The following is a 24758-nucleotide window of genomic DNA, read 5'->3' as shown; positions in this document are numbered from 1 at the left end:
TGTCCCTAAGTCTCCATGCACCTGTGTGGGACTCTGTGGGGCTGTTCAGAGCCTGCAGTGGATGGGGCACAGGGATGCCCTCCACAGGGCTGCACCTGTTTGCACCAAGTGTGAGCTGCCTTGGTTGCTGAGGTCCCTTTAAAGCTACAGATTTCTCTTCCTGGCAGTGCTGAAGTCGCCACCACTCTCAGCTAATTTCTTTTCTTTTCTTTTTTTTTTTTTTGAGACGGAGTTTCGCTCTTGTTACCCAGGCTGGAGTGCAATGGCGCGATCTCAGCTCACCACAACCTCCGCCTCCTGGGTTCAGGCAATTCTCCTGCCTCAGCCTCCCGAGTAGCTGGGATTACAGGCACGCGCCACCATGCCCAGCTAATTTTTTGTATTTTTAGTAGAGACGGGGTTTCACCATGTTGACCAGGATGGTCTCGATCTCTTGACCTTGTGATCCACCCGCCTTGGAGCTAATTTCATATTTTTAGTAGAGACAGGGTTTTCCCACGTTGGTCAGGCCGGTCTCGAATTCCCGACCTCAGGTGATCCACCCACCTTGACCTCCCAAAGTGCTGGCATTACAGGTGTGAGCCACTGGGCCTGGCCAGGTCTGCATTTTTAACCTAGATTTGGCAAGCATCTAAACCTCTCTGAGCCTCAGTTTCCCCCTCTGTCATCTAGGGGCATAGCATGAGTCCTGCATGGCTACTCTCAGGATTCTGTGGCTCCTGGAGCTTTGCAGGCTGGTCCTGGGGCGCAGGGCAGGGACTGCTGCTCCAATGATGCCCAGCCGCTGGCCTGCCTGCCCTGGGTAGACAGAGACACACTGATGTGGCCCCTCCAGGGCTGGGAGCCCACTGTACAGCCCACTGTACCAGGAGGCTTTGGGGATTCCCGGCCTCTGCATCTCTCCCTATGGGAGGACCTTGGACCTGGGAGGCTGTATCTGTCTCCATCTGATTCTGGGGCAGTGCCTTCTCTCCCTGGACCTCTGCTTTCCCATCTAGGGGAGGCCCTCAGCTCCCAAAGGTATCCTGGAGATGAAATGAAACAGCAGGTATATCACAGATGGCCAGTGACTGAGCTGCTGAAGCGAGAGCAGAGGAGAGCAAAGGGCCCTTGGTGGGGAAGACAGGAAGGAGGGCAGAAACAGGCCTGGGACGTGGCCATGATCTCGTCACAGGGGTCCACTGAGACTCCCCCACCCAGTGCACATACACCCCATCCGGCCCCTGCTGGGCTCTCACCATCCAGGGCTGGGATGACAGTCTTCCTCAAGGCCAGGACCAGCCCCAGCGGGCACCCGAAGAGGAAGAGGTCGGTGATCTCAAAATCAAACCTGCCCAGGGCCCCTGTGCCGTCTAGCATGGTGGAGCTGCTGGAACGGCGTGAGCAGGGCTCAGTCCTCAGCACACTGGCATGGAGGCTGCAGTGGGGGACGCGCGAGGTCACACCACGGCCCCTCTCGGGGCTGCCCTTCCCCCAGCCTCATGAGGGACAGGCTGAGTCCCATGGACCCCAGGGGTCATCAAACCCAAATCAGACAGTGTTCATGTGGGTGCAGCTGCTATCATCTGCCAGGACACTGCTGGTAGCAGCAGGTCCCAACCTCTCTCGGGAGCCCACTGGCTTTGGGACAGCGCTGACCTGGACCCCCTGCCCTGGTCCATTCTGAACCCCAACTCTCCTATTCCCCACCCTCACGACAGACTGCTCCCTCAGTCCTGAGATGGCACTGGGTGTATAGGAGACAGAACCCAATAAGCCACTTTCTCCCGGGCCCAGACTGGGATCCCGGGACCCAGACTGGGGGAACCTCAGGCAGAGACCCGGGCCTCATGCTGGCCATCGCGAGGGGCATCCCTCCCGCTTGGAGCCTCTTCCTGCATCCAGCGGTGGACCCAGGCCCCCAGCTCCATTCACCTGGACAGGAAGGCCTGGTGCTGCTGGATGGTGTCCAGCTCATAGGTGGACGAGTCGCTCCTCTTGCGGGGCAGCTGCCTTTTGGGGTCCTCGGTGCCATTGCTGCGGGGGATGTCGACGTTGCTTCGGCTCAGGTGCCGACTGCTCTCCAGGCTGGAGCCACCACCACTGCCAACACCACCACTGCTGCCACCACCTGCACTGCCACCACTGGAGCAGTGTGCTGCATTCACCAGGATGCCCGGGGACAGCAGGTCGTTGTCCTGGAACGGCCCATGGAGGCTCACTGCCGGGTGGCCGCTGGCCTGGCCCCCTCTCCAGTGTCCTGGAAGCTGCCTCCTCCTTCCTAACCCCAGGCCCAGCAGCCACTTTCCAGCCGGCCTCTCGCCGAACCAGAGGGGAGGGCTCCTGTCCCCTGCTGTCCCCCCACCCACCAGCCACCCTGGACCTCAATGATCTGCAAGCTGTTTGCCACTGTGCAGCAGAGGCAGGGAAGCAGAGAAGGGTTGCTCATTCCGCCTCCCAGGAACCAGACCCCACTGCCCACAGTGCAGACCCCGGTCCATAAAACCACTTGTATTCCTAGGTTTGGCCATGTGGTAGCTGTTCTCCTGCCCCCATGCACCTGCCTTGCCGCCTCTGGGCACCTGCGCTATCAACCTCTCCCCTTCCCATCCTTTTTTGGAGGGGTGAGGGGAGAGAGACTGTAGGAAAAAGAGACTGCTACAGCTTTCAGGGCCCAGGCAATTTTCCGACTCTTCAGCCAGAATGGGCTGGGCTTCCTCAGCTCACCTGTACCCGAAACCCCTCCACACCCCCTGCCCTGGAGGTAAGCTCTGGCAGGAGGGCTGGGGTTCAGGGGCTTGGGAAATGTTTGTTGAATGAATAGACAGAGCTTAACTGGGGAGTGTCCAAGCCAGTTGGACTCATGAAGTGCTGCCAGCATTCTGCTTGGTGGGCACAACCTGGGGCCAGGTGCAGGAGCAGGCAAGGCAGTGACCCTAGGGGCATGCAGGAGGCTGCAGGCCTTTGGGGACATCTGGGCCCCCGCTTGAGTACCTGCATGCTGACCACGCTGCCCCGGCGGCTGCTGCTCTGACTCTCAGACACCGGCTGGTTGCTGTAGCACAGGGCATCAAATGCCAGGATACCCCCAACGCAGTCCCCAATCAGGCAGACCTGGGGGGAGAGGGGCCAGAGGCCTGACCGTTCACCCATTGCTGGGCTACAAGCTGCGGAGGCCGTCACCTTCCCCTCAGGCCAGCCCACCCTGCAAGGTCTTCCATCCTCCTCCCTTCCCCAACCTCCCCAGGACTCACCTGCCCATTGAAGGTCATGCCCTCCTGGGACTTGATGAAGTCCCCGTAGGCAAGGTTGGCCCGCTGAATCACTGTGGCAACCACTTCCTGGTACTGAGGGGAGGAGGTGGCCAGCAGGGGCAGGGCAGCCAGGGGGATGTGGTCCTGACTGCTGGACAGACAGCCTTCATCATGGCTGTAGGGGCTGAGGCTGGGGAGAGGGGCCAGTCAGGAGAGGGCAGGAGGCTCCAGCTCAGCCCAAAAGGCCCCTCTCCCCTGACCCTAAACTCAGCAAACACTAGTGACGACACTTCCCGGCCAAGCCCTGGGTAGGCCTCAGGGACCAGGGTAGGTGAGTAAGATCCCATGTCTCAGAGGCAGGCCAAAATTCCACTACGGGTTTGGAAACAAAGGCTCAGCCTCAGGCTCCAGCCTTCCTGGGGCTCGAGGCTTAGCCTGCATGTGTATGTTTGGCCATCACCTGGTAGAAGGGGCTGGCTGGTGGGTCTGGACATCGGGGCAGGAGTCCTGAAACTGGGGAGCCACCTGAGGCCCAGGGGTGAGAGGAGGACAGTGCACAGCTGGAGGTTGCAGGCGAGGGCAGACGCCACTCACTTGGAGACCAGGGCGAAGGCATCGGAGCAGACAGGCGGGCAGGGCACCAGGCGGATGGCAAGGTGGCCCAGGGCGCTGGGGTAGTGCACACGCATGACAGTGTCAAACACATTGGCGATGGTGTTGGCATCGCCCTTCTTGGAGCTGGGGTCCCCGGTGCCTGTGTCCAGAATGGTGCCTCCGTGCAGCACCAGTAGCAGCACGTGGATCTTGGAGGGCGGTGCAGCCAGCGGCTGGCTAACCTCGTCCTGCATGGGTGGGGGGCAGTGTCAGCTCCCTGGGTAACCCAGCTCCTTGCTGAGGCCTCTCTGTCACTCTTAGTGGGGGTGTGCCTGTTGCACACAGTCCAACTACTCCCTCTGAGAACCTCAATTTTGGTTATTCAGCCCTGGGGCCTGGGGTTTGGCTGTCTCAACCCCTCCCCTGGGACCCTTGCAGGGTCGGGATCCTGGAGAAAGAGCCGGGGAGGTGGGCCTGTTCACTCCTCCTCCTGCAGCCCTGCTCCTGTCTGCCACCCTGACCAGGGGCTCAGACGACATGGAGAGAGGGAATCTATTCCTTTGAGAGCATGAGCTCCGTTTCCTTCAGGGAGCCCCGGCTTCTGGGGTTTCCAGCTTTAGGGGGAGGCAGAGAGGCTCAGCCTGGTCTTGGCCTTAGAGGCTGCCTGCCCTCTGTGTTTTTGTTTCCGTCTGGCCGCCACCAGCTCAAAGTTACAGAGGTCACCTGAGAATGGCTGGGGTCAGGGCATCCACAGCCTGGGTGGTGACCCCAGCCACTCTGCCTGCAGCTCTGAGCTCTCCCTCCAGCTACACAGGGCCTCCTCCCCTGGCTCCCACCCAAGGCCCTGCCATTCCTGGCCTCTCTCTAAGACCTGGGTCTCCAAAAGGAGAGGTGTCCTGGTAGGAACAGTGCCCCAGCACCTTAGAGGGGAGGCCAATCAGATTTCAAGGGATAATTATCCCACCTTCCTGCAGGCCAGGCCCACCTGTGAGGTCAAGGTTAGACCCTAGACCTGCACACCTGTGTAAAGGCTGCGAACTACTCCATGCCAAGGGACTGGACTAATGTCACATGGCGTGTCAGTGCCAGACTGGACTGGAACCTGAAGCCTCTGCCATAATTCAGCACTTTCCTGCCAGCCTAGGCTGTGGTCCTGTCCTCAGAGGTCACCCTCCTCAGCCCCAAGCTTCTGGTGTGTGACCGGAGGATAGTAGCAGGGCCAGGGCCCGAGAAGGGCTGCTGATGAGTACTTGCTGTGTCCATATGATGTCTGGGGCATGGGGGCAGGGAAGGGAGCTGAAGGGAGAGTCCTGTCTCCAAGGACCCGAGGACCCGAGGAAACAGACCAAGGAGCCAAAGCCATCTAGAGGGCCTATGGTGGGGACAGCTGGCCCTGAACTGGCCAGGGGGTAGGGGGTAGCAGCAGGACCCAGGTGCCAACGCAGAGGCTGGGTGGGTGGGGAAGGTGGGGGCTGGACCCAGGACTTAAGAGGCCATCAGGTGGCTGGGCGCAATGCCTTTCGCCTGTAAGCCCAGCACTTTGGGAGGCCAAGGCGAGCAGATCACTTGACGCCAGGAGTTTGAGACCAGCCTGGCCAACATAGTGAAACCCTGTCTCTACCAAAAATACAAAACTTAGCTAGGCATGGTTGTGCATGTCTGTAATCCCAGCTACTTGGGAGGCTGAGGCAGGAAAATAGTTTGTACCTGGGAAGCCGAGGTTGCAGTGAGCCGAGATCACATCACTGTACCCCAAACTGGGTGACTGAGTGAGACCTTGTCTCAAAAAAAAAAAAAAAAAAAAAAAGAGGCCACCAGGAAAGGTAAGGGAATGGGCTGGGTCAGGTGCCATTGAGTAGCAGGAAGCCGGGTGGGAACTGCTGGGCTGGAGGAGAAAGGCTGGGCTGCCCTCACCCCAGGAGAGGCCATGGGGCTTCTCTCTTCTCCCCAGGGGTCAGGGCAGGACCAACACTTGTCCTCACATGGGGACTACCCACCACTGGCTGGCCTGGACACGAATACCTTCAGTCCAGGGCAGAGGAGGCCACCAGCTGCCCAGAAAACAGGCCAGGAGGAAACAACATGAGCCTCATCAGGCTTTGACAACGGCTTTTTTGCCAGTCCAGTGAGGCGAAGGACTTATGAAAGAAATGTCTTATGCAGCCTCCAGTACAGGAAGGTGATGTCCAGTGGTACTTAGTCACCAGGGGACAGGCAGGGCTTGGCACTGGGGGCTGAGAGAATCCTGCATAGGCCTGTCTGACTGGGCCCAGCCCCGGAGACAATCCAGGGACCCCCAGAGGCCCCTGGAACACAACCTCCCTACACTCAGCCTACTTTCTCCAAGGGCACATCCTGCCTTACCTGAGACAGGGACTCACCCTGCCCTGGGCTCTAGTGGGGGCTGAGCCCCCTGTAGCTGTAGAGGCATCCCCCTACTAGTGTCTCCATAAGGCCAGGAGAGGGGGCTCCGGTTTGGGGGTTCTTGCAAGCAAATGGATCTGGCTTTGGATGGCGGTCCCCCAGAATCAGTGCTGGGTTCTGAACAAACACCCCAAGGCAGATCCAGAGCCCCAGGCCCCTTCTGCCCCTCCCCTGGGGGGGCGTCAGAGCTGTGTATGCTGCAGATGGGGAGGGGGCTTCGTTTGCTTATCTAGGCATTAAGCATCAATTGGAAATCAACTCCTCTCATTCTGTGACCCCTTCTAGAAAGCCTACCTTGGCGTCAGACCTCAAAGCAGAAAACCCCAGGAGGGGGAGGCTGTGTGGATGTCCCTCCTCTTCCCCCAGATTCCCCGGGGGCCCGAGTTCCCCACAGAAGTGGTGCCACCTCCACCTTAGGCAGCTTGAGGCCAGAGCAGTGCGGTGACCGCAGGATGGTAGGGACAGCCCAGCTCAGCCCTGGCTCCTGTCCCAGTGCAAACAGCTCTGACGGCCCGCAGGTGGAGGAGGATGGGGCGTGAACTCTCACAGAGAACCCCCGAAGCGGACAGAGGCGCTCTACCAAGACAGCTTTATTGGACACACTGAGCTCCGCCTGCCCGCCGCGGGGCCATCTCGTCGGCCACGGCCACATCACTTCTGCCTAGACGACTGTCGCTTCCTCCCTTTTCGTCTTTTTATCTTCAGGGACAGCAGACAGGCTGGGCACAAGGTGAAGATCTTATTTTTGATCTGGAATTTACAAGTTTCTCATTTTACTTTCCCATGGGTGGAGCCTGGATAAGGTTTTCTGAGGGGCTATCTGTAGTCCCTGGTTCTTGGGGACCTCAGAGACACAGGGCAGCAGGCACCTTCCTAGCAGGGCAGCAAAAAAGGAGGCCCAGGCCTCTCCCCGGACAGTACCCAGGCTGGCATGGAGGTGAGGCTGCCAGGCCCAGAGTTCCAACTCTGTAGCTCCTTAGACTGTTTCTCTGTGCCCTGCCCCTCCCTTGGGGGCCGTGCCCCTGTCCCTCCGACACCCGGGCACCCACCTCTATGATGTTCAGCTGCTCCACACTGGAGGCCACCCTGAACTCGGGGGCGCTCTGGCGGTATAGGCCATCTGCAACACAGAAGCCATGCTGTGAGCTGAGGGGCAGCCCAGCCCAGCCAACAGGACAGAGGCCAAAACTGTGACGAGGGGCGCTTGGGAACCCACACCTGCCCTGCGTGCCTAGCACTATGCAGGAGCTGGGTCAGAAAGGAGGGGGCTAAAGACCTGTAGCCACCCTCCCTAGGCTCTGCAGTATCCCTAGACCTGCTGACCTTGTGTGTCCTCTGGCTCTGGGCTCTCAATCTTGTCCATGAGGTCATTGGAGCTCCACTTGGTGATGTCCTTGGGAAACATTTCCTCTGTGTCAGACAGGTCCTCTGGAGAAGAAACAGGGGAACTCAGGTGGGACTGGGAACAGCGAGGAGGCCTGGCTTCCCGAGGTAGGGACGCCCATGTGTACCCCTGTGTTTGGCTCTGCTGTGACCCTCCACAGGATGGCTGCACGGCCCCATTAGGGTTCTTCATGACCATTAAAAAAAAATAGTGGTAACATTCACATAACAAAATTCACCATTTTAAAATTGGCATTTAGTATATTCACAATGTCGTGCAACCATCACCACTATCTAATTCCAGACATCTCACCTCCCTAAATGGAAACCCCATACCTGGGAGCAGTGAATCCTTGGTCTTACCTCCCTTGGCCTCTGGCCACCACCAATCAATTTTCTTTCTCTACAGATTTGTCTATTATGGACATTTCCTATAAATGGAATCATACACTATGAAGTCTTGTGTCTGGCTTCTTGCACTCAGCATAGGTTTCTGAGGTTCATCGACGTTGTAGTGTGTGTCAATGCTTCATTCCTTTTTATGGCTAAATCATAGTCTATTGCTAACCATAGTCTTTTGTTTATCCACTCACCAACAGATGTTCCTGTTTTTTTGTTGTTGTTGGGTTTTTTTTTTTTCCAAAATGCTACACTGGCCGGGCATGGTGGCTCATGCGTGTAATCCCAGCACTTTAGGATGCCAAGGTGGGTGGATTGCTTCAGGTCAGGAGTTCAAGACCAGCCTGACCAATATGATGAAACCCCGTCTCTACTAAAAATACAAAAATTAGCCAGGCATGGTAGTGCGCCCCTGTAGTCCCAGCTACTCAGGAGGCTGTGACAGAAGAATCGTTTGAACCTGGGGAGGCAGAGGTTGCAGTTAGCTGAGATTGCGCCATTGCAACTCCAGCCTGGGCAACGGAGCGAAACTCTTATCTCAAAAAAAAAAAAAAAAAAAAAAAAAAAAAAAAAAAAAAAAGCTACATTTAGAAATGCCAGGGGTGGTGGCTCACACCTGTAATCCCAATACTTCGGAAGGCTAAGGTGGGTGGATCACCTGAGGTCAAGGGTTAAGAGACCAGTCAGGCCAACATGGTGAAACCCTGTCTCTTCTAAAAATACAAAAATTATCCAGGCATAATGGCATGCACCTGTAGTCCCAGCTACTCAGGAGGCTGAGGCATGAGAATTGCTTAAATCTGGAAGACAGAGACTGCAGTGAGCCAAGATCACATCACTGCACTTCAGCCTGGGCAACAGAACGAGACTCCATCTCAAAAATAAATAAATACGCTTCATTTACTTTTTATTCCATCTTCACCATTTTTAAAATTTCTTTTCTTTTTTTTTGAGATGGAGTCTGTCTCTTATTGCCCAAGCTGGAGTGCAATGGTGTGATCTTCGCTCACCGCAAGCTCCACCTCCCAGGTTCAAGTGATTCTCTCCTGCCTCAGCCTCCCAAGTAGCTAGGATTACAGGCATGTGCCACCACGCCCAGCTAATTTTGTATTTTTAGTAGAGACAGGGTTTCTTCATGTTAGTCAGGCTGGTCTCGAACTCCTGACCTCAAGTGATCCACCCACCGCAGCCTCCCAAAGTACTGGGATTACAGGCATGAGCCACCGCACCCAGCAAAATTTCTTATATATTTAATTTTTTTTGAGTTAGGGTCTTGCTTTGTTGCCCAGGCTGGAGTGTAGTGGCACAGGCATAGCTTACTGAAGCCTCGACCTTCTGGGCTCAAGTGATCGTCCCATCCCAGCCTCCCGATTAGCTGGAACTACAGGCAGGCGCCACAACACTTGGCTAACTTTTTTTATTTTTATTTTTACAGAGACAAGGTCTTGCTATGTTAACTTGGCTGGTCTTGAACTCTGGGGCCCAAGCGATCCCAGAGTGTTGGGATTACAGTGTGAGGCACCACACCCAGTTCCTATTTTGTTAAATTGACAAATAATCATAATTGTACATATTCATGGGGTACACAGTGATGTTTCAATACAACAGTGTATGGTGATCAGATTAGGGTAATTAGCATATCCATCATCTCAAATATTTATCATTTCTTTGTGTTGAGAATATTCAGTCTCCACCTTCCAGTGATTTGAAACTATACCTTTCTGTGGCTTTTAAATTATTATTATTATTTTTTTTTAATATCAACGGGATTTCACCATGTTGCCCAGGCTGGTCTCAAACTCCTGGGCTCAAGCGATCCACCCACCTCAGCCTCCTAAAATGTTGGGATTACAGGCGTGAGCCACTGTGCTTGGCCTAATATATTACTGTTAACTCCAGTCATCCTGCAGTGCCATAGAACTAGAACTCATTCCTCCCATCTAGCTCTAATTTCATATCCTCTGAGAAGTCTCTCCCTGTCCCTCCACAAAAGCACAGCTTCATAAGAAGTACTGCTATGAATGCTGCCTCCAAGACTCCTGCTCCTCTGAGAACTTCCCAGGACCCCCAGCCTTGTGGCTACTGTCTGGCTCTGGCACTTGCTGGCCCACCTCCAGCCCTGGATGGGCTCCTGGGCCCACACAGGACACCGCTGCCCTGGCATTTTCTGCTTTGCTGTCTCTTCTCTTTTACAGGTTTTTCTACGTTAGATAAGTATTTTCCTCTCATCAGGGTCAGAGAGCCAGTTGGGAGGGGTGGGACGCCAAGAGGCCCCTTCTCTGCCCTGGGCGAGGCCCCTGGTGCAGAGGCCAGCTCAGGAATCCCCAGCCACAGTTCCAGGTTCTCCAGTCCCAGGGCCAAACCTCCTCTTTGCCTGGACATCGACTCCCCAGGTTCCTTCTCTTGAGAGCAGCTGGCCAGTTAACCAAGATGCCACCTTATGTAGCTCCTGTGCCCCTCCAAGCCACAGTGGTGGCATGAGATCTGGTGCTGCCTGTGCTTGCCAAGTGCCTATGGGCTCGCCCAGTCCCTTTCGGAGACTCTCCCCTGCTGTGTGAACTTGAGGCTAGCTCAACCACCAGCCTTCAGAGGGACCTGAGCCCCCAACCTTTGCACCTGCTGTCCCCTCCAGCTTCCTGGAAAGGAACGGCTGGGGCACCAAGCAGGCTAGTGCTGCGTGTGTGCCTCTTCCTGGCACAGGTGGTGCATCTGCTGTGTGGTCATGCGCTTATTTTGGGACTAGTGGGAAAATGGGCACTTCACATGTTTTCTGCTTACTACATTTTCTAAAGTGCCTGCATTAGAAGTGGTATTAATTTAATCAAGAAAAAAATAAGGTAGGTACAAAAAGTTAGAAAATTAAAAGAAGTTATGTTTCCATGGAAATAAATTCACATACGGAATAAAGCCCTTGTCTGACAGCGTATCCTTATTTGGGGGTTTCAAAAGCACAGTCCCCATCTCCCAGGCCCAGAGTACTTCCTGACATCAGGTTAGGGTGAGCCTGGGACCCCAGACTCAAGGGAGCGAGATGACTTCATCACATCCTCTGTGCTGCTGCCCCAAACACCAGGCTGTCTGCCTGGGACAGCGCAGGTATACGGACTCGATACAGGATAGTAACAGGCAACACCGGCATCTTTCCACACCCATATCCCAAGCCCTTTCAGACTCCTCCCCACCTTGTCCAGGAAGGCCCCAGCAAGCCGCTGCCTGCCTACCGTGCGCATCGAAGAACTCATCGTCTGAGCTCTCATCTGAGTCCCTGGCAATACTCTGCATCCTCCACTCCGAGATGCTGTGGCGGGAAGGACTCACTGCAAGGCAAAACCCCAGACTGACCACCAGCTGGAGAGGAAGGGCCCAGGGGTTGCCCAGAGCTGGCAGGAAGCAGGGAGGGCAACCCACAGGCCTGACAGGCATTGAAGAGGCTGCCACAGGAGCCAGGAAGATTCCAAAGAGAATGAAGTGGGTAAATGAGTGGGAAGTGGCCTAGGCTCATCTCCTGTCTGCCTGGCACAAGGCAGCCATGTCCCAGGGAGCATGGGTGGGTAAGAGCATGACAGACATAAGCACAGGACATGGGGTCAGACGGGCCTAGGTCCACTCCTGGGCCTCTGACCTGAGTCTGACCAAAAGCAAACTCCAGAACTTGGTCATGGCAGGGCCGAGGTGGGAGATGAGTGAGCCAGGCCTGCCTGCTGGAAAAGCTAGCCCCACCCAGAATGCCTGGCTTGATCCTTTATATCAGGGTCCTCCTTTATCAAGAGGTACAGCCCCTCCACAGTGCCGTGGGAGCCCAGCCACCTCCACTGGCTCCTACAGGTAGCACTGTCTTCCCTGGGCATGGACGGGAGTGTAGGGAAGCCTGCCGGGGCAGGACCCAGGCTTCTCCATGGTGGGAGGACTAGCCCAGGGCTCTGACACCCTTTGGGCTTGGTGCCTCAATGTTCATGGGAAAGGACTCTGGGGAGGTACAGTGATCCAGCAGTGTGGGGGCTGCCTTGTGAGAAGGGACCTTGAGTGTGGGTGGCAGGTGGTGCAGGGTCTCACCTCCTCGCTTGGATGACCGAGATGACTTGGAGGATGTGGACCACTGTTTCTTGAGGCCCCGCCCTACCAGGGGCTCCCCGTTGCTGCTGCTGGGCTCTGGGGGCTCCCCAGGGGCCTGGTCTGGGGCAGCTTCATCCTTGGCGAGCTCCGTGGCCTCCTCACCATCCTCACTGAACTGGGCCATCTTTCGGGAGAGCATGAGCTGCGCCTCCTTCTCCAGCTCTCGGATGTTCTCCATGCTCAGCCCATACCACTCGTCCTGCCAGCACCAGGCCTGCCGGTGGGCCCGCACCATCACTCTCCGAAGGCCTGTGCCCCACGGGGATCAGAGAGGGAGAGAGGTGAGGGGAGGGAGGTCAGCAAAGGAGCCTGCACAGGGGTGTGGGGCCCAGGTGGGGGCTTTGGGAAGCTGCACTTAGGCTACAGGTCAGGCTCAAGTCACTGCCTGTCTGTGCCTCAGTTTCCCCATTTGTAAAATTAAGGGACTGGCTCACAGATGGTCACACAAGCTCACAGTGATTTTGTAATTAGAGTGCAGAGGCCTCCCAAAGCAATGTGTCTGGTCAGAAGCCACAGTTGCAAAGATGCAGTGGCTTATGCATGTAATTCCAACACTTTGGAAGGATGAGGTGGGAGGACAGCTTGAGCCCAAGAATTTGTGATCGGCCTGGGCAAGGAAACAAGACCCTGTGTCTACAATAAATAAATAAATAAATAACCCAAATAACCCAGGCACGGTGGTGCGTGCTTGTAGTACCAGCTACTCTGGAGGCCTAGGTGGGAGGATCACTTGAGCCCAGGAGTTTAAGCTTGCAGTGAGCTATGATTGTGCCATTGCACTCCAGCCTGGGTGACAGAGTGAGACCCTGTCTCTAAATAAATAAATAAGAAGCCACAGTTAATTTTCTGGGGGATTCCTGCTACACGGGAGGTAGAATAGGACTTCCTGAGAGTCTCCTGTCTCAGTGTCTGGTGTATATTTCCTGTTGAATTTCCCATGGAAAACCAAGTTCAAGTTCATATTGGGTTGGTTGTCCTTTTGTTTTTAAAAAAATGCTTTTAGTAGACTATATTATGCACATGAGATATATGATAATATATTATACATATAAATTAAGATGTAGAATAAGGTAAAATAATATACCTTTTAAAGTATAAAAAATAAAGGGCCAGGCATGGTAGCTCACACCTGTAATCCCAGCACTTTGGGAGGATGAAGTGAGAGGAGGCCAGGAGTGGCTTGAGGCCAGGAGTTTGAGACCAGCCTGGACAACACAAGGAGACCCCCATCTCTACCAAAAAAGACAAAAAAAAAAAATAGCCAGGCATGGTGGTTTATGTCTGTGGTCCCAGCTACTTGGGAGGCTGAGGTGGGAGGATCACTTGAGCCCAGGAGTTTAAGGCTGCAGTGAGCCGTGATTGTGCCACTGCACTCCAGCCTGGGTGACACAGTAAGACCCTGTCTTAAAATAATAATAATAATAATAGAATTACAAAGATAAAAAGCAGACTGGGGACTGCCTTGGGCCAGGGTAGGATGGAGATGACAATGAAAAGGGAACAAAGGGCCTTCTGGGGTGATTAATGCTCTGAAGTTATGCCTAGCTGTGAATACACTAAAACTTATCAAACTGTTATCTTAAACTGGGTGAATCATATGGTATCTAAAATTATGCCTCAATAAAGCTGTTTGAAAAACATTAAAAAGCAATAAGACATCCACGTCCACACCCCCCGTGAAGGAACACACCATCACCAGCGACAGGGGGCCCTCCACCTGCCTGGCCTGTGAGAGTGAGCCCTGCATTTTGCTTGTCATGTGCTTTGCCTTCTGGTCTCAGCACACAGATGTGTTTTCCTGCACACTGTATCGTGCTGGTGTGGCTGTTGCTGAAATTCACATCTATGTGTCATGCTGTATTTTTCTGCCACTTGCTTCTCTGGGTGAGTTTTGTCCATAGACGCGTGCATGGGGCTTTGGCTCATCATACTGGGACTGTGTGGCATCCGTGTGTGTGTAAAATGTCACATTTCATTGATTCCTTTTCCTGCCAATGGGCCTTTAGCTAATTTGCATTGTTTCTCCATTTTGCATTCACAAACCTGCTGCTCTGAACAGGTGTCGGGATTTGTCCAGGGACAAACCAGGAGGAGCAATCTCAGGGCATGCACCCCCGCCTCCCATAGAGCATGCGGAGCGGCTTTGTGAGCAGTTGGGCTGCACGAGGCTCCCAAGCTAGTCTCCTGTGTACCCTTTTTTCCTACCTCCTCACTTCCCACCTCGGTTTTGCTGAGCTTGCCTTTCTAAATCCCATCCATTATCAAAGATGCCTCTGTGGGATGGAGCCCTGCATCCCCTGCCCAAGCCCCAGGGGTGAACTCAGGCATGGCACACTGAAGAGCCTTGGTTTCCTTTTCTGGGACTGTCTGCTGGCTTCACAGGGCTGCCAGGAAAGGCCACATCCTTTGCTCTACTCTATATAGGGAAATTCCTCCTTCTGGGGTGACTAGAAGGGCTGGGACATGCACTACTCTGGGGCCAGGCAGTAATGAAGACAGCTGAGAGCTGTCCCAACCCCAAGAAGTCACCTTCTCAAGGCCCCCAAGAAGCCCAGCGCAGCTCACATGAGTTCACGAGATCATCTCTGTGATATTAAAGGACTAGGACCCACAGGTGTCATCAAGCCCCACCTATGTGCCACACCCCATCCTCGGATCTGAACCCATAGTCTGAGCCCACAACAGTCCTATAGGACTGGTGTGATTACACTCATTTTACAGAAAAGAAAAGCAAAGCTTAAAGAGGCTAAGAGACCACAGAGCCACTACGTGGCAGAGTCAGGCCTGGACTCTGACGTTGACTTCTTTCTTCCCCTCAAACTCCTGCTTCTTAAGGGGAGAGCTGACTTTCAGGGAGCTGGGGAGTCTGCAGCTTGGCCAGGATCTCAGCTGCTACATAGGGCTGGGGAGGACTGAGGAACCCACAAAGCTAGAGTGGCAGGAGCTGCAGCCTAAGTAGGTCTGCTGGGTGTCCTGTGCAGGGCTGAACCTAGAGAAGCCTTGAGGAGAGGGTGGGACAAGTCCCCAGCACTGATGCGTTCAGGTTTCTGGAAGTCCAGAAGGGCAGTAGGGGATGCCCTGCTCAGGATTGGGTAGCCCCTCCCACATGTTCCTCGCCTCCTCACATTTCCTGGGAAGTGAGAACCACCATTCCCATTTGAAGACTTCAGCACTGGGGTTGCAGGTCCCAGTCTGTGAGCCCTGGGTAGTGGGGAGAGTCAAGTTTGGGCCAATCTAAGCTCCCACAGAGCTTAGGCGTCATGGGCCTCAGGGACTGGAATCAGCCTTTGGCATTGACATCATACTATGACCTTGGCAGAATGGGGTTGAGGGCTCTAGGTGAGAAAATGACAGTCACCGGGCCAGGACCCCCAGGTCACCTGCTGTCTACCTGTTCCATGGGCATCTACTCTGGCTAGGCTGGTATGGGTGTGAAGGCCACTATGATGTCTGAGACACCGTGCTCCTGGGAGCTACTAGCCCAGTGAGGGAGGCTGCGCTGTGACCCTGGGCTCTGGGCTTCCTTGAGTGTAAGAAACAAAGGCCTGGGAGCCCAGAGGCCCAGATGAGCAACAGGGAAGCTGTCCCCAGAGGCTACTCAGCCCTGTGAGGTATGGGCTACATTTTATCAAATGCAAATCCGGTCAGAAATGTCCGGGGACAGTGCCTAGGGCTTCTTCATCCAACAACACACACTGCTTGTCTCTGCAGGTGCTCAATAAGTATTAATGGATGCACAAGATAACCCACGGTTGTGGGGAGTAGGGAAGCTGGACATGGGCTTTGGTGTCACCTTTCCAGAGCAAAACAGAAACTCAGACTCCCAGGCAGACATGCAGAGAGAGGAGCCAGGCAGGCAGGTAACAGGAGACAGAGGGGCTGGGTAGCCTGGCCGCTGCCCACTGGCGCGGGGTGTGCTCACCGGTGTCGTGGATGAACCTCTCGATCTTGGACTGCATGCCCCAGTAGCGGAACTCCACCTTGCAGAGCTTGTATGCGCACATGATGGGGAAGACCTGCTTCTTGTATTCCTCGATCCAGTTGTCGGACAGGGGCCCCCGCTGGGTCTTGGTTGACTGGAACAGCTTGGGGTCCTCTTCTGTCTTATACTCATTGTGGGGCACAGGGTCTTTGACAATGTCGATGAAGTCTGTGGGGAAACCCTTAGAGTGGCCACTACTGCCCTGACCTCAACCCCCACCCCCATCTTCTCTCCATGTTCCTCTATCCTCAAATCCTCCCAGGACTCTGGGCTTTGCCCTGCCAGAGAGACTCTGGGGAGTGAGGATCATGTTCTGGGCAGCTTTGACCTCAAAATCACTGACAGTGGGGACTGCAATTTCCTCGGTGCATTCATTCATTCATTCATTCATTCATACAGACAAGGATCTTGCTGTGTTGTCCAGGCTCAAACACTCCTCCCACCTCAGCCTCCCAAAGTGCTAAGATTACAGGTGTGAGTCAATGTGCCTGGGCCCTTCTTACCTTTTCATGTCATTTCAGCAAAACCCATGTTCTGAGTGTACCCTACCTCTCAGTAAATCAGATAAATAAGGCAATGAGGAAACACTGGGGAGACGAATTTCCATGAAGAATATGGGGTGTGGGGAACAGAAGAGAAGGCTGGGAAAAGCTTCCCAGAAAGATGATGTTTCAGCTAGAGGGGTGGAATAGAGAGGTCAAGAATGTGGCAGCAGCACCCGCCCTTGAACGAGAGGTGGAGGGCTCTGGAGAAGGAACCACCAGGGTCTCTGCATGGGGAGAAGGGTGGCAGCAGTCACAGAGGCAGTGGGGATGCCCTGGACATGATGGCCATTTCTCACCAAGCTAGGAGCCCAGACAGTGTCCTGAGGGCAGAGAGTGCCCAAGTATAGGTCTGAGACTGAGAGGGACACAGGGAAGCTGGTCTGTTGGGAAAGCCTTTCTGGACAGACTGTAAGAGATGTCTGAAGACTCCTAAAGTGGGTGTCTGGACAAGCTTGCTCCGGGCTGGTCCTGAGAGCAGGGGCAGATGCCACAGAGGTAAGAGTGCAGAAAACAGGGTTAGGGGCTGACAGGACCTGGTGAGGGTGACAAGAAGAGGGGTGATAGCTCTGGGCAGGATGCAGGAGACACCACTTATGATCACAGGCTTCCCCTCCACAGGGGCATCTCAGAGCCCTCCCGTGGCCTCCTCCCACAATGGAGGCAGAGCCCTCCTATGTGCTCACTCCTGAGGCATGTGTGTGTTGGACAGGACTGGAGGACTCACTTGGTGAGAAAGAGCCCCAGGAAAGGGTCTGTGGCTCACAGAGCCCTTTTTTATGGTTGAGTCTGCTCTAGCCAGGCCCTTGGTTGCCTCATTTTCTCCAAAACATGGGCCCCTCTGTATCCAGGCTGCACATTGCAGACACAGATATCAGCTCCACCGAAATCAGCAGGGTCAGGAGTGAGTCTGAGCGCCATGGAATGCCAGGAGGGATGAGCATTCTTCCCGGAGCAGACCACATGCCCTGCCCATGCAGGCCAGCAAAGGCTGTGCAGGGAAATGTCTTAGAGACTTAGGACCCACGACAGCTGACCTTAAAGGGAGCCTGCTGGGCTCTGGCATTGTCAGGACTGCCTGCTACGGGAAACGCTATATTCCACCCCCCAACCCCAATACCTACGCTGAAATCCTAAACCCAGTGCCTCAGAATGTGATCTTATCTGGAGTTAAGGTTTTCAAAGAGATAATCAAGTTAAAAGTAAGGCCATTAAGGTGGGTCCTAATCCAGTATGACTGGTGTTCTTATAAGAAGAGGAGAAACAGAGGCAGACAGACACAGAAGGGAGTGACCATGTGACGGCTGAGGCAGAGATTGGAAGGATGCACCCACAAGTCAAGGAGCACCAGGACTGCCAGCAAGCACAGATACTGAAGGGGCCTGAACAGAGTCTCCCCTGGGGAATCCAACCCACCACACTGTGACTTCAGACTTTTGGCCCCCAGAGCCCTGAGGGAATAACTGCATGTTGTGCAAGCCCCTCGCTATGGTGCTTCGTTACGCAGACACAGGAAATGCCAGCAGAGGTGAGGGGTTGAGCCTGGAGCAGCTGCTCGGGCGCAGGTCCCACCCTCAACTCAGCATACCTTGCCTGAGATGCCTCCATGGTGACTTGGACCTTGCACCCAGAGGCTGCAGGTGTGTGTGGCTGCTGAGCTGCACTGGCCCACATATGTGTTTTATTTGACTGGCATACATTTATTTACAAAGATTTTTAATTGGTGGCTAACATTTAGTAATTGGGAGATTTCTCATGAAAATCCTTATCGCTGGCTTCTCTTAAAAACTAAGATTTGGCCGGGCACGGTGGCTCAAGCCTGTAATCCCAGCACTTTGGAAGGCCGAGGCAGGTGGATCACGAGGTCAAGAGATCGAGACCATCCTGGTCAACATGGTGAAACCCCGTCTCTACTAAAAATACAAAACATTAGCTGGGCATGGTGGCGTGTGCCTGTAATCCCAGCTACTTAGGAGTTTGAGGCAGGAGAATTACCTGAACCCAGGAGGCGGAGGTTGCAGTGAGCCGAGATCGTGCCATTGCACTCCAGCCTGGGTAACAAGAGTGAAACTCCGTCTCAAAAAAAAAAAAAAAAAAAAAAAAAAACTAAGATTTAACAAATGGGGCCTGTTCCCTACATGTCACTGTCATCTGAAGGCAGTGGGTAGGGGCACCCACCATCAAGAGGACATAGACCCCCGTCAGCTTGGGGCACTTATATATGGCTATCAGCCAGAGATGGCTCCCTGAGCACTTGTGTACTTCTGGGGAGTGAGATCCCTCAAAGGGATGGAGGGAAGAGGCTCTGGGTGGAAAAGGCACTTAGACTTGGTGTATACATCAGAAGAATGGGGCTGAGGAGGCCTATCCTGCCCTCTGACCTGCCCGCCCAGGACAAGGCCAGGTCTGGAGTCTGCCAGGTATAGGGAAAAGGGGCAGGATGAGAGGGGCCTGTGGGTGGGAAACCCAGAGTACAGCCCTGTGGAGCTCTGCCCTTCCTGGTTACCAATTGTCAGCTGGTTCTTTTCCACAGGAGAGAGGCTGAACACGTCGGGGTTTTCTCCAGCATCAGTTTTATAAAAGGTTTCAATGTCGATGGAGAATTTCTCCACAAAAGGACAGGTGAACCTGTGGGAGAAGGAAAATACCCATCAGGACCTGTCCTTGGAGAGGCCCGGTGTGGCTCACCAGGGCCTACTGACCCACTGGGTCAGAGTAGAGACATTGAACGGATAAGAGAAGGAGGGTGGAGGATAGCCGAGACTTGCCTTGGCTGCTCTATCCACCTCTTGGACTGCCACTTTGTCCCAAGAACAGCCAGGATGGGGGCAGGGAAGGATTTAGGGGGACAGGGAGACAGTATATCCTCAGTGGCTTCTAGAAGCCCCATGTCCAATGTCCATAGCATGGCAGGAACACAGGCATAGCTACGGCAGTGTACTGCCAAGCAGTAGGAAGCTGGGGTGCTACACAGAGCATGCCACCCCTGGTCCCCAAGAAACCAGCTCTGGCAATGGGGGAATAATCTCTCTCTAGGCTGTAGATGAGTTTAGAGGGGAAAGTACTACAGAGAAGAGGAACAAGCTCCATGGATCCCTCAGCAAGCTCCAGGTGCCCACCAGTGTGGGGAAGGGAGGCCCAGGAAATTTGTGGGGATCCCACCTGCTAAGCAGTAGGTAGCTGGTGGGAGCAGCCCCCATCTATCCAAATCAGCAGTGCTGAAGCACACACTGGGGAGCACAGAGTGAAGAACCCTCTGCCAGAGGATTCCAAGGACAGCCCTGCTCAGCATGGGATGTTGGACAACACTGTCACAGCAGCTAAAGGTCTCAGAGTTGGAAAGGCCCTCTGGGCCATCTGGTCTACCCTCAGTTTCTTTCCAGCAGGCTGTCTCAGCCTTCTCAGGGAGCCTAAAGTGGGTTTATATTCCCTGCATCTTCTGGGATGGCAAAGGAGACTCCAATGGCCCTCACTTGACTGATGCCTTCAGGGCCTCCACGCGTGGGCAGTCTGGTGGCATGTAGGGGTGTACCCTTCTCTCTCCTTCCTGTGCCTTCCCTGGGTGACCTTTGGGGCACCTGTCTGAGACAAAGCTTGTGCTCCCTGGGGTTACAGAGTGTTGAGCCTGCTTGAAGGCTGATCTCAGTCCCTGGATCTATGCTGCAAGGTTGCTTCCCACGAGGTGGCATGTGGAGGTAGGAGGCATATGGAGGCCAAAGCAGGCGCACCTGGTTCTGGTGTAGGGGTAGGCATTCCAGGACTCCTCCACCACCCGCAAGGCTGCCTTGGGTAGGATGGAGCGGAACCAGCTGGGGATGTGCATGCCCACATGGTACACCTTGTGCGTGTATTGCCCGGAGCCGCCTGGGCCATCTGTGTACGGCCGGTTCTCTAGGATCTCCACGCCGCTGCCTTCGCCATATGTCTCGTTGCGGCTCTTCTTCTGTGGGGACAAAAGCATCCGCGATGTGTGTGGGGCCAGAGCACTCTTCAGGAGGGAAGAGGCTCAGGAGACTGGGCCCAGGGGTGTTGAAAGGGAGGAGAGTCTTTGGTCAATGAGGCTGACTCCTCCTGTGTTACTTCCAGATACAAAAGTCTATATGCCACAGCTTATGCAGGAGGCTAGAGGGGCCATAGACTCCCTCTCCCAGGCTTAGTGCTGCATACACAAGTCCTATATTCTGACTCCCACCTGTCCCAGGATTAAAAGCATTCCCAAGATCAGGAACAAGGTAAGAATGCCCACTTACTTGCTTCTCCTGAACACTGTGCTTTAAGTTCTAGCTAGAGCAATTAGACAAGAAAAAGAAATAATAAGAGGCAGCTGGGCACAGTAACTCACACCTGTAATCCTAGCACTTTGGGAGACTGAGGCAGGCAGATCACTTGACGTCAGGAGTTTGAGACCAGCCTTGGCATGGCGGCAGGCGCCTGTAGCCCCAGCTACTCGGAGACTGAGACAGGCAAATCGCTTGAACCTGGGAGGTGGAGGTTGCAGTGAGCTATGTCACTGCATTCCAGCCTTGGTGACAGAGTGAGACTCTGTCTCAAAAACAAAACAAAAAACAAAGAATAAGAGGCATCCAAATTGGAAAGATAGGTAAAACTATCTCGATTTCCTGATGCCATAATCTTATGTATGGGAAATACTAAAGAATCTCTCTCAAAGTCTGTCTGAGCGCAGTGGCTCACGCCTGTAATTCCAGCACTTTGGGAGGTCGAGGTGGGAGGATCATGAGATCAGGAGTTTGAGACTAGCCTGACCAACATGGTGAAACACTGTCTCTACCAAAAATACAAAAATTAGCTGGGCATGGTGGTGCATGCCTGTAATCCCAGCCACTCAGGAGGCTGAGGCCGGAGAATTACTTGAACCCAGGAGGTGGATGTTGCAGTAAGCCAAGATCTCACCACCGTACTCCAGCCTGGGAGGCAGAGGGAGAATCTGTCTCCAAAAAAAAAAAAAAAAAAAAAAAAAAACTCCCCCAAAGTCTGTTAGACCTAATAAAGAAATTCAACAAAATTGTATAATATAAAATGACACATAGAAATGAGCAATGTCAAAGAAAATTAAGAAACGCCATTTATAAGAGCATCTGAAAGAATAAAATACCTAGGAATATATTTAACCAAAGAGGTGAAAGACCAGTGCACTTAAAACTACAAAATGTTACTGAAAGAAATTAAAGCCCTAAATAAATGGAAAGACATCCCACGTCGATAGATTTGGAAGATTTAATATTGTTAAGATGGCAACATGGCCCCAAATAACCTGCAGATATAATGTGATCTTTATCAAAATCCCAGTAGCGTTTTTGGTAGAAATGGAACAGCTAATCCTAAAATTCATATGGAATTGCACGGGACCCCGAAGAGCCAAAACAATCTCCAGCAAAGCCACGTTGGAGGACTTATATTTTCCTGTATCAAAACTTACTACAAAACTACAGGAATCAAAAAGTATAGCACTGGCATAAGATAGACAGATGAACAGACAGACAGAATATAATTGAGAATCTAGAAATAAACCATATATCTATGGTAAATTAATTTTTAAGAAGGGTGACAAGACCATCCAGTGTGGAAATAATAGTCTTTAACAAATGATGCTGGGACAGCTGAATAACAACATGGAAAAGAATGAAGCTGGACTCTAGCTCACAGCACATACAAAAACTAAAAATGAATCCAAGATTTACATGTAAGAACTAAAACTATAAGGTGCTTGAGAAATGGTAGTTTAAAAAAAGAAATAAAATCACAAAATGATAAAACAGAAGAAAGCTGGGGCAAACAAGGTCATCTTCGTGACCTTGGATTTGGCAATGCTTACTTAAATATGACACTAAAAGCACAAGTAACCAAAGAAAAAATAGATGAACTGGACTTAATCAAAATTAAAAACTTCAGGGTATACTATGGAGAAAAAGGCAACCTACCAAATGGGAGAAGACATTTGCTGCCGGGGGACATGAGGAAAATGAGGAGTGACTGTTAATGGGCATGGGCCATCCGTCCCTCCCTCCTCTCCCCTCCCCACCTGTCTTCTCCCTCCCTCCCTCCCTCCCTCCCTCCCTCCCTCCTTTCCTCCTTCCTTCCCTCCCTCCCTCCCTCTTTCTTTTCCTTTTCCTTTTCCTTCCTCTTTTTCTCTTTCTCTTTCTTTTTCTCTCTCCCTTTGCCCCTTTCTTCCTTTCTTTTTTTCTTCCTTTCCTCTTTCCTCCTTTTCCCCTTTTCCTTTCCTCCTCTTTTCTTTCTTGTACTGGCATGATCACAGCTTGTTGTAACCTTGAACTCTTGGGCTCCAGTGATCCTCCCGCTCAACCACCTGAGTAGCTCAGGAGCGCACAGGAGCATGCCACCACCCTGGTTAATTTTTTTTTTCTTTTTTTTGGGGGGAGGGGGGGTGGAGTCTCACTCTGCTACCCAGGCTGGAGTGCAGTGGCACAATCTAGGCTCACTGCAACCTCTGCCTCTCAGGCTCAATTGATTCTCTTGCCACAGTCTTCCAAGTAGCTGGGATTACAGGCATGCATCACCATGCCTGGCTAATTTTTGTATTGTTAGTAAAGATAGGGTTTTGTCCTGTTTTGGCCAGGCTGGTCTGAAACTCCTGACCCCAAGTGATCTGCCTGCCTCAGCCTCCCAAAGTGCTGGGATTACAGGTGCAAACCACCATGCCCAGCCATACCTGACTAATTAAAAAACTTTTTTTTAATAGAGACTGGAGTCTCACTATGTTGCCCAGGCTTGTCTCAAACTCTTGGCCTCAAGTAATCGTCCTGCCTCAGGCTCCCAAAGCTTTGGCATTACAGGTGTGAGCCTGAATTAGGAATGAAACTGGTAAATGAAAGTCTGCAGGCTGCTTAGAGCACCCCACCTTCAGAATGCCAGGCCAGTGAGGGCCCTGCCACTCGGAGCCATCTCCATGACAAAGCTCTGGCACACCATTATGAGCTGACTGTTGCCAGGCAGCAGGGTCTCTGAGAATGAGCAAGGGCTCCTCTCTCCTTCCAGGACAGCTGCAAACTCCATTAGCCAAATATTTAAAGCTGAAATCACCCCAGAGAACAAAATCCTCCACCCAGTGGAGAGCCTGTGCAGGCCTCACCCAGGGGAGTTCACAGAAAGTAGAAGTAAGAGATGTCATTGTCCAGGCTGGTCTGCTTTCAGAATATCATCCCTGCTCTAGGCTTAGGGCATACAGAAGACCTACCCCAAAGAGAACGACCATCATGTGATAAGGCATTAGAAGACATGAGGAGAGGCCTCCACTCAGCCTCGGCAGGGGTCAGGTAAAGTGACCTCCAAGGGAGCTGGGAGGTGGGGAGGCACTCACCAGGCAGGTGTGGACAGGACAGATATGCTGGGTAGGGAGGCAGATGACAGAGCTAAAGGTGTGTCTGGAAGTGGGCCTGGGAGCACGTGGACTCAGTTGCTGGGGTGTAGGCTGTGAGGCAAGAAGTGGAAGGGCCTGGGAGCCAGGCAGAAGCCAGATCACAGAAGGTTTTCTTTTGTTTGTTTGTTTGTTTGTTTTGAGACAGATGAGACAGAGTCTGGCCCTGTTGCCCAGGCTGTTGCCCAGGCTGGAGTGCAGTGGTACGATCTCAGTTCACTGAAACCTCCGCCTCCCAGGTTCAGGAGATTCTCCCACCTCAGCCTTCTGAACAGCGGGATTAGACATGCGCCACCACGCCCAGCTAATTTTTGTATTTTTGGTAGAGATGGGGTTTCACCATGTTGGCCAGGCTGGTCTCAAACTCCTGACCTTAAGTGATCCTCCTGCCCAAGCCTCTCAAAGTGCTGGGATTACTGGCGTGAGCCACCATGCCCAGCCATAAAAGGATCACAGCTTTGATGCTAAGGGAAGGAAAGGGTTTAAGCAGGAGAGGGGTACAGTCTAATCTGGGTTCCAGGAAGAAGGTCCTGGTATGTGTATGGAGAATGGGTGATCTCCTGGCATGGGCAGCTGCCCCCAGGGCTGTTCTTTCCTGGGTTTAGATAGGAGGTGAGGCCTCCAGCTCTCTAAGAAGCAGGAGATGCCTCTATGCTCAGCAGGTAGGCCAGGTACTTAGTGGCTTTCTGAACATA

The 24758-nt window shown here is 53.3% G+C and overlaps 1 protein-coding gene across 17 annotated transcripts in view; it reads right to left on the bottom strand.

Annotated features, from left to right (window-relative positions):
- PITPNM2 (phosphatidylinositol transfer protein membrane associated 2) overlaps positions 1-24758 on the bottom strand; it is a 167447-nt gene that overhangs the window by 10238 nt on the left and 132451 nt on the right. For 14 of the 17 annotated variants that reach the window (XM_074402087.1, XM_074402088.1, XM_039471554.2 and 11 more), the window contains 12 exons: positions 20399-20613; positions 19177-19298; positions 16069-16296; positions 12087-12395; positions 11255-11350; positions 7575-7679; positions 7301-7371; positions 3828-4075; positions 3234-3423; positions 2974-3093; positions 1915-2177; positions 1239-1417 (listed from right to left, as the gene is read on the bottom strand). In XM_074402087.1, coding sequence (XP_074258188.1) covers positions 1239-1417; positions 1915-2177; positions 2974-3093; positions 3234-3423; positions 3828-4075; positions 7301-7371; positions 7575-7679; positions 11255-11350; positions 12087-12395; positions 16069-16296; positions 19177-19298; positions 20399-20613 — 2146 coding nt within the window. The other 3 variants (XM_039471562.2, XM_039471563.2, XM_074402092.1) reach the window with 2 other exon arrangements.

Source organism: Saimiri boliviensis, chromosome 7 (genome assembly GCF_048565385.1).
Source record: "Saimiri boliviensis isolate mSaiBol1 chromosome 7, mSaiBol1.pri, whole genome shotgun sequence".
NCBI classification, from domain to species: domain Eukaryota; kingdom Metazoa; phylum Chordata; class Mammalia; order Primates; family Cebidae; genus Saimiri; species Saimiri boliviensis.
The sequence above is the reverse complement of the archived record's forward strand: the minus strand, read 5'-3'. Positions and strand labels throughout refer to the sequence as shown.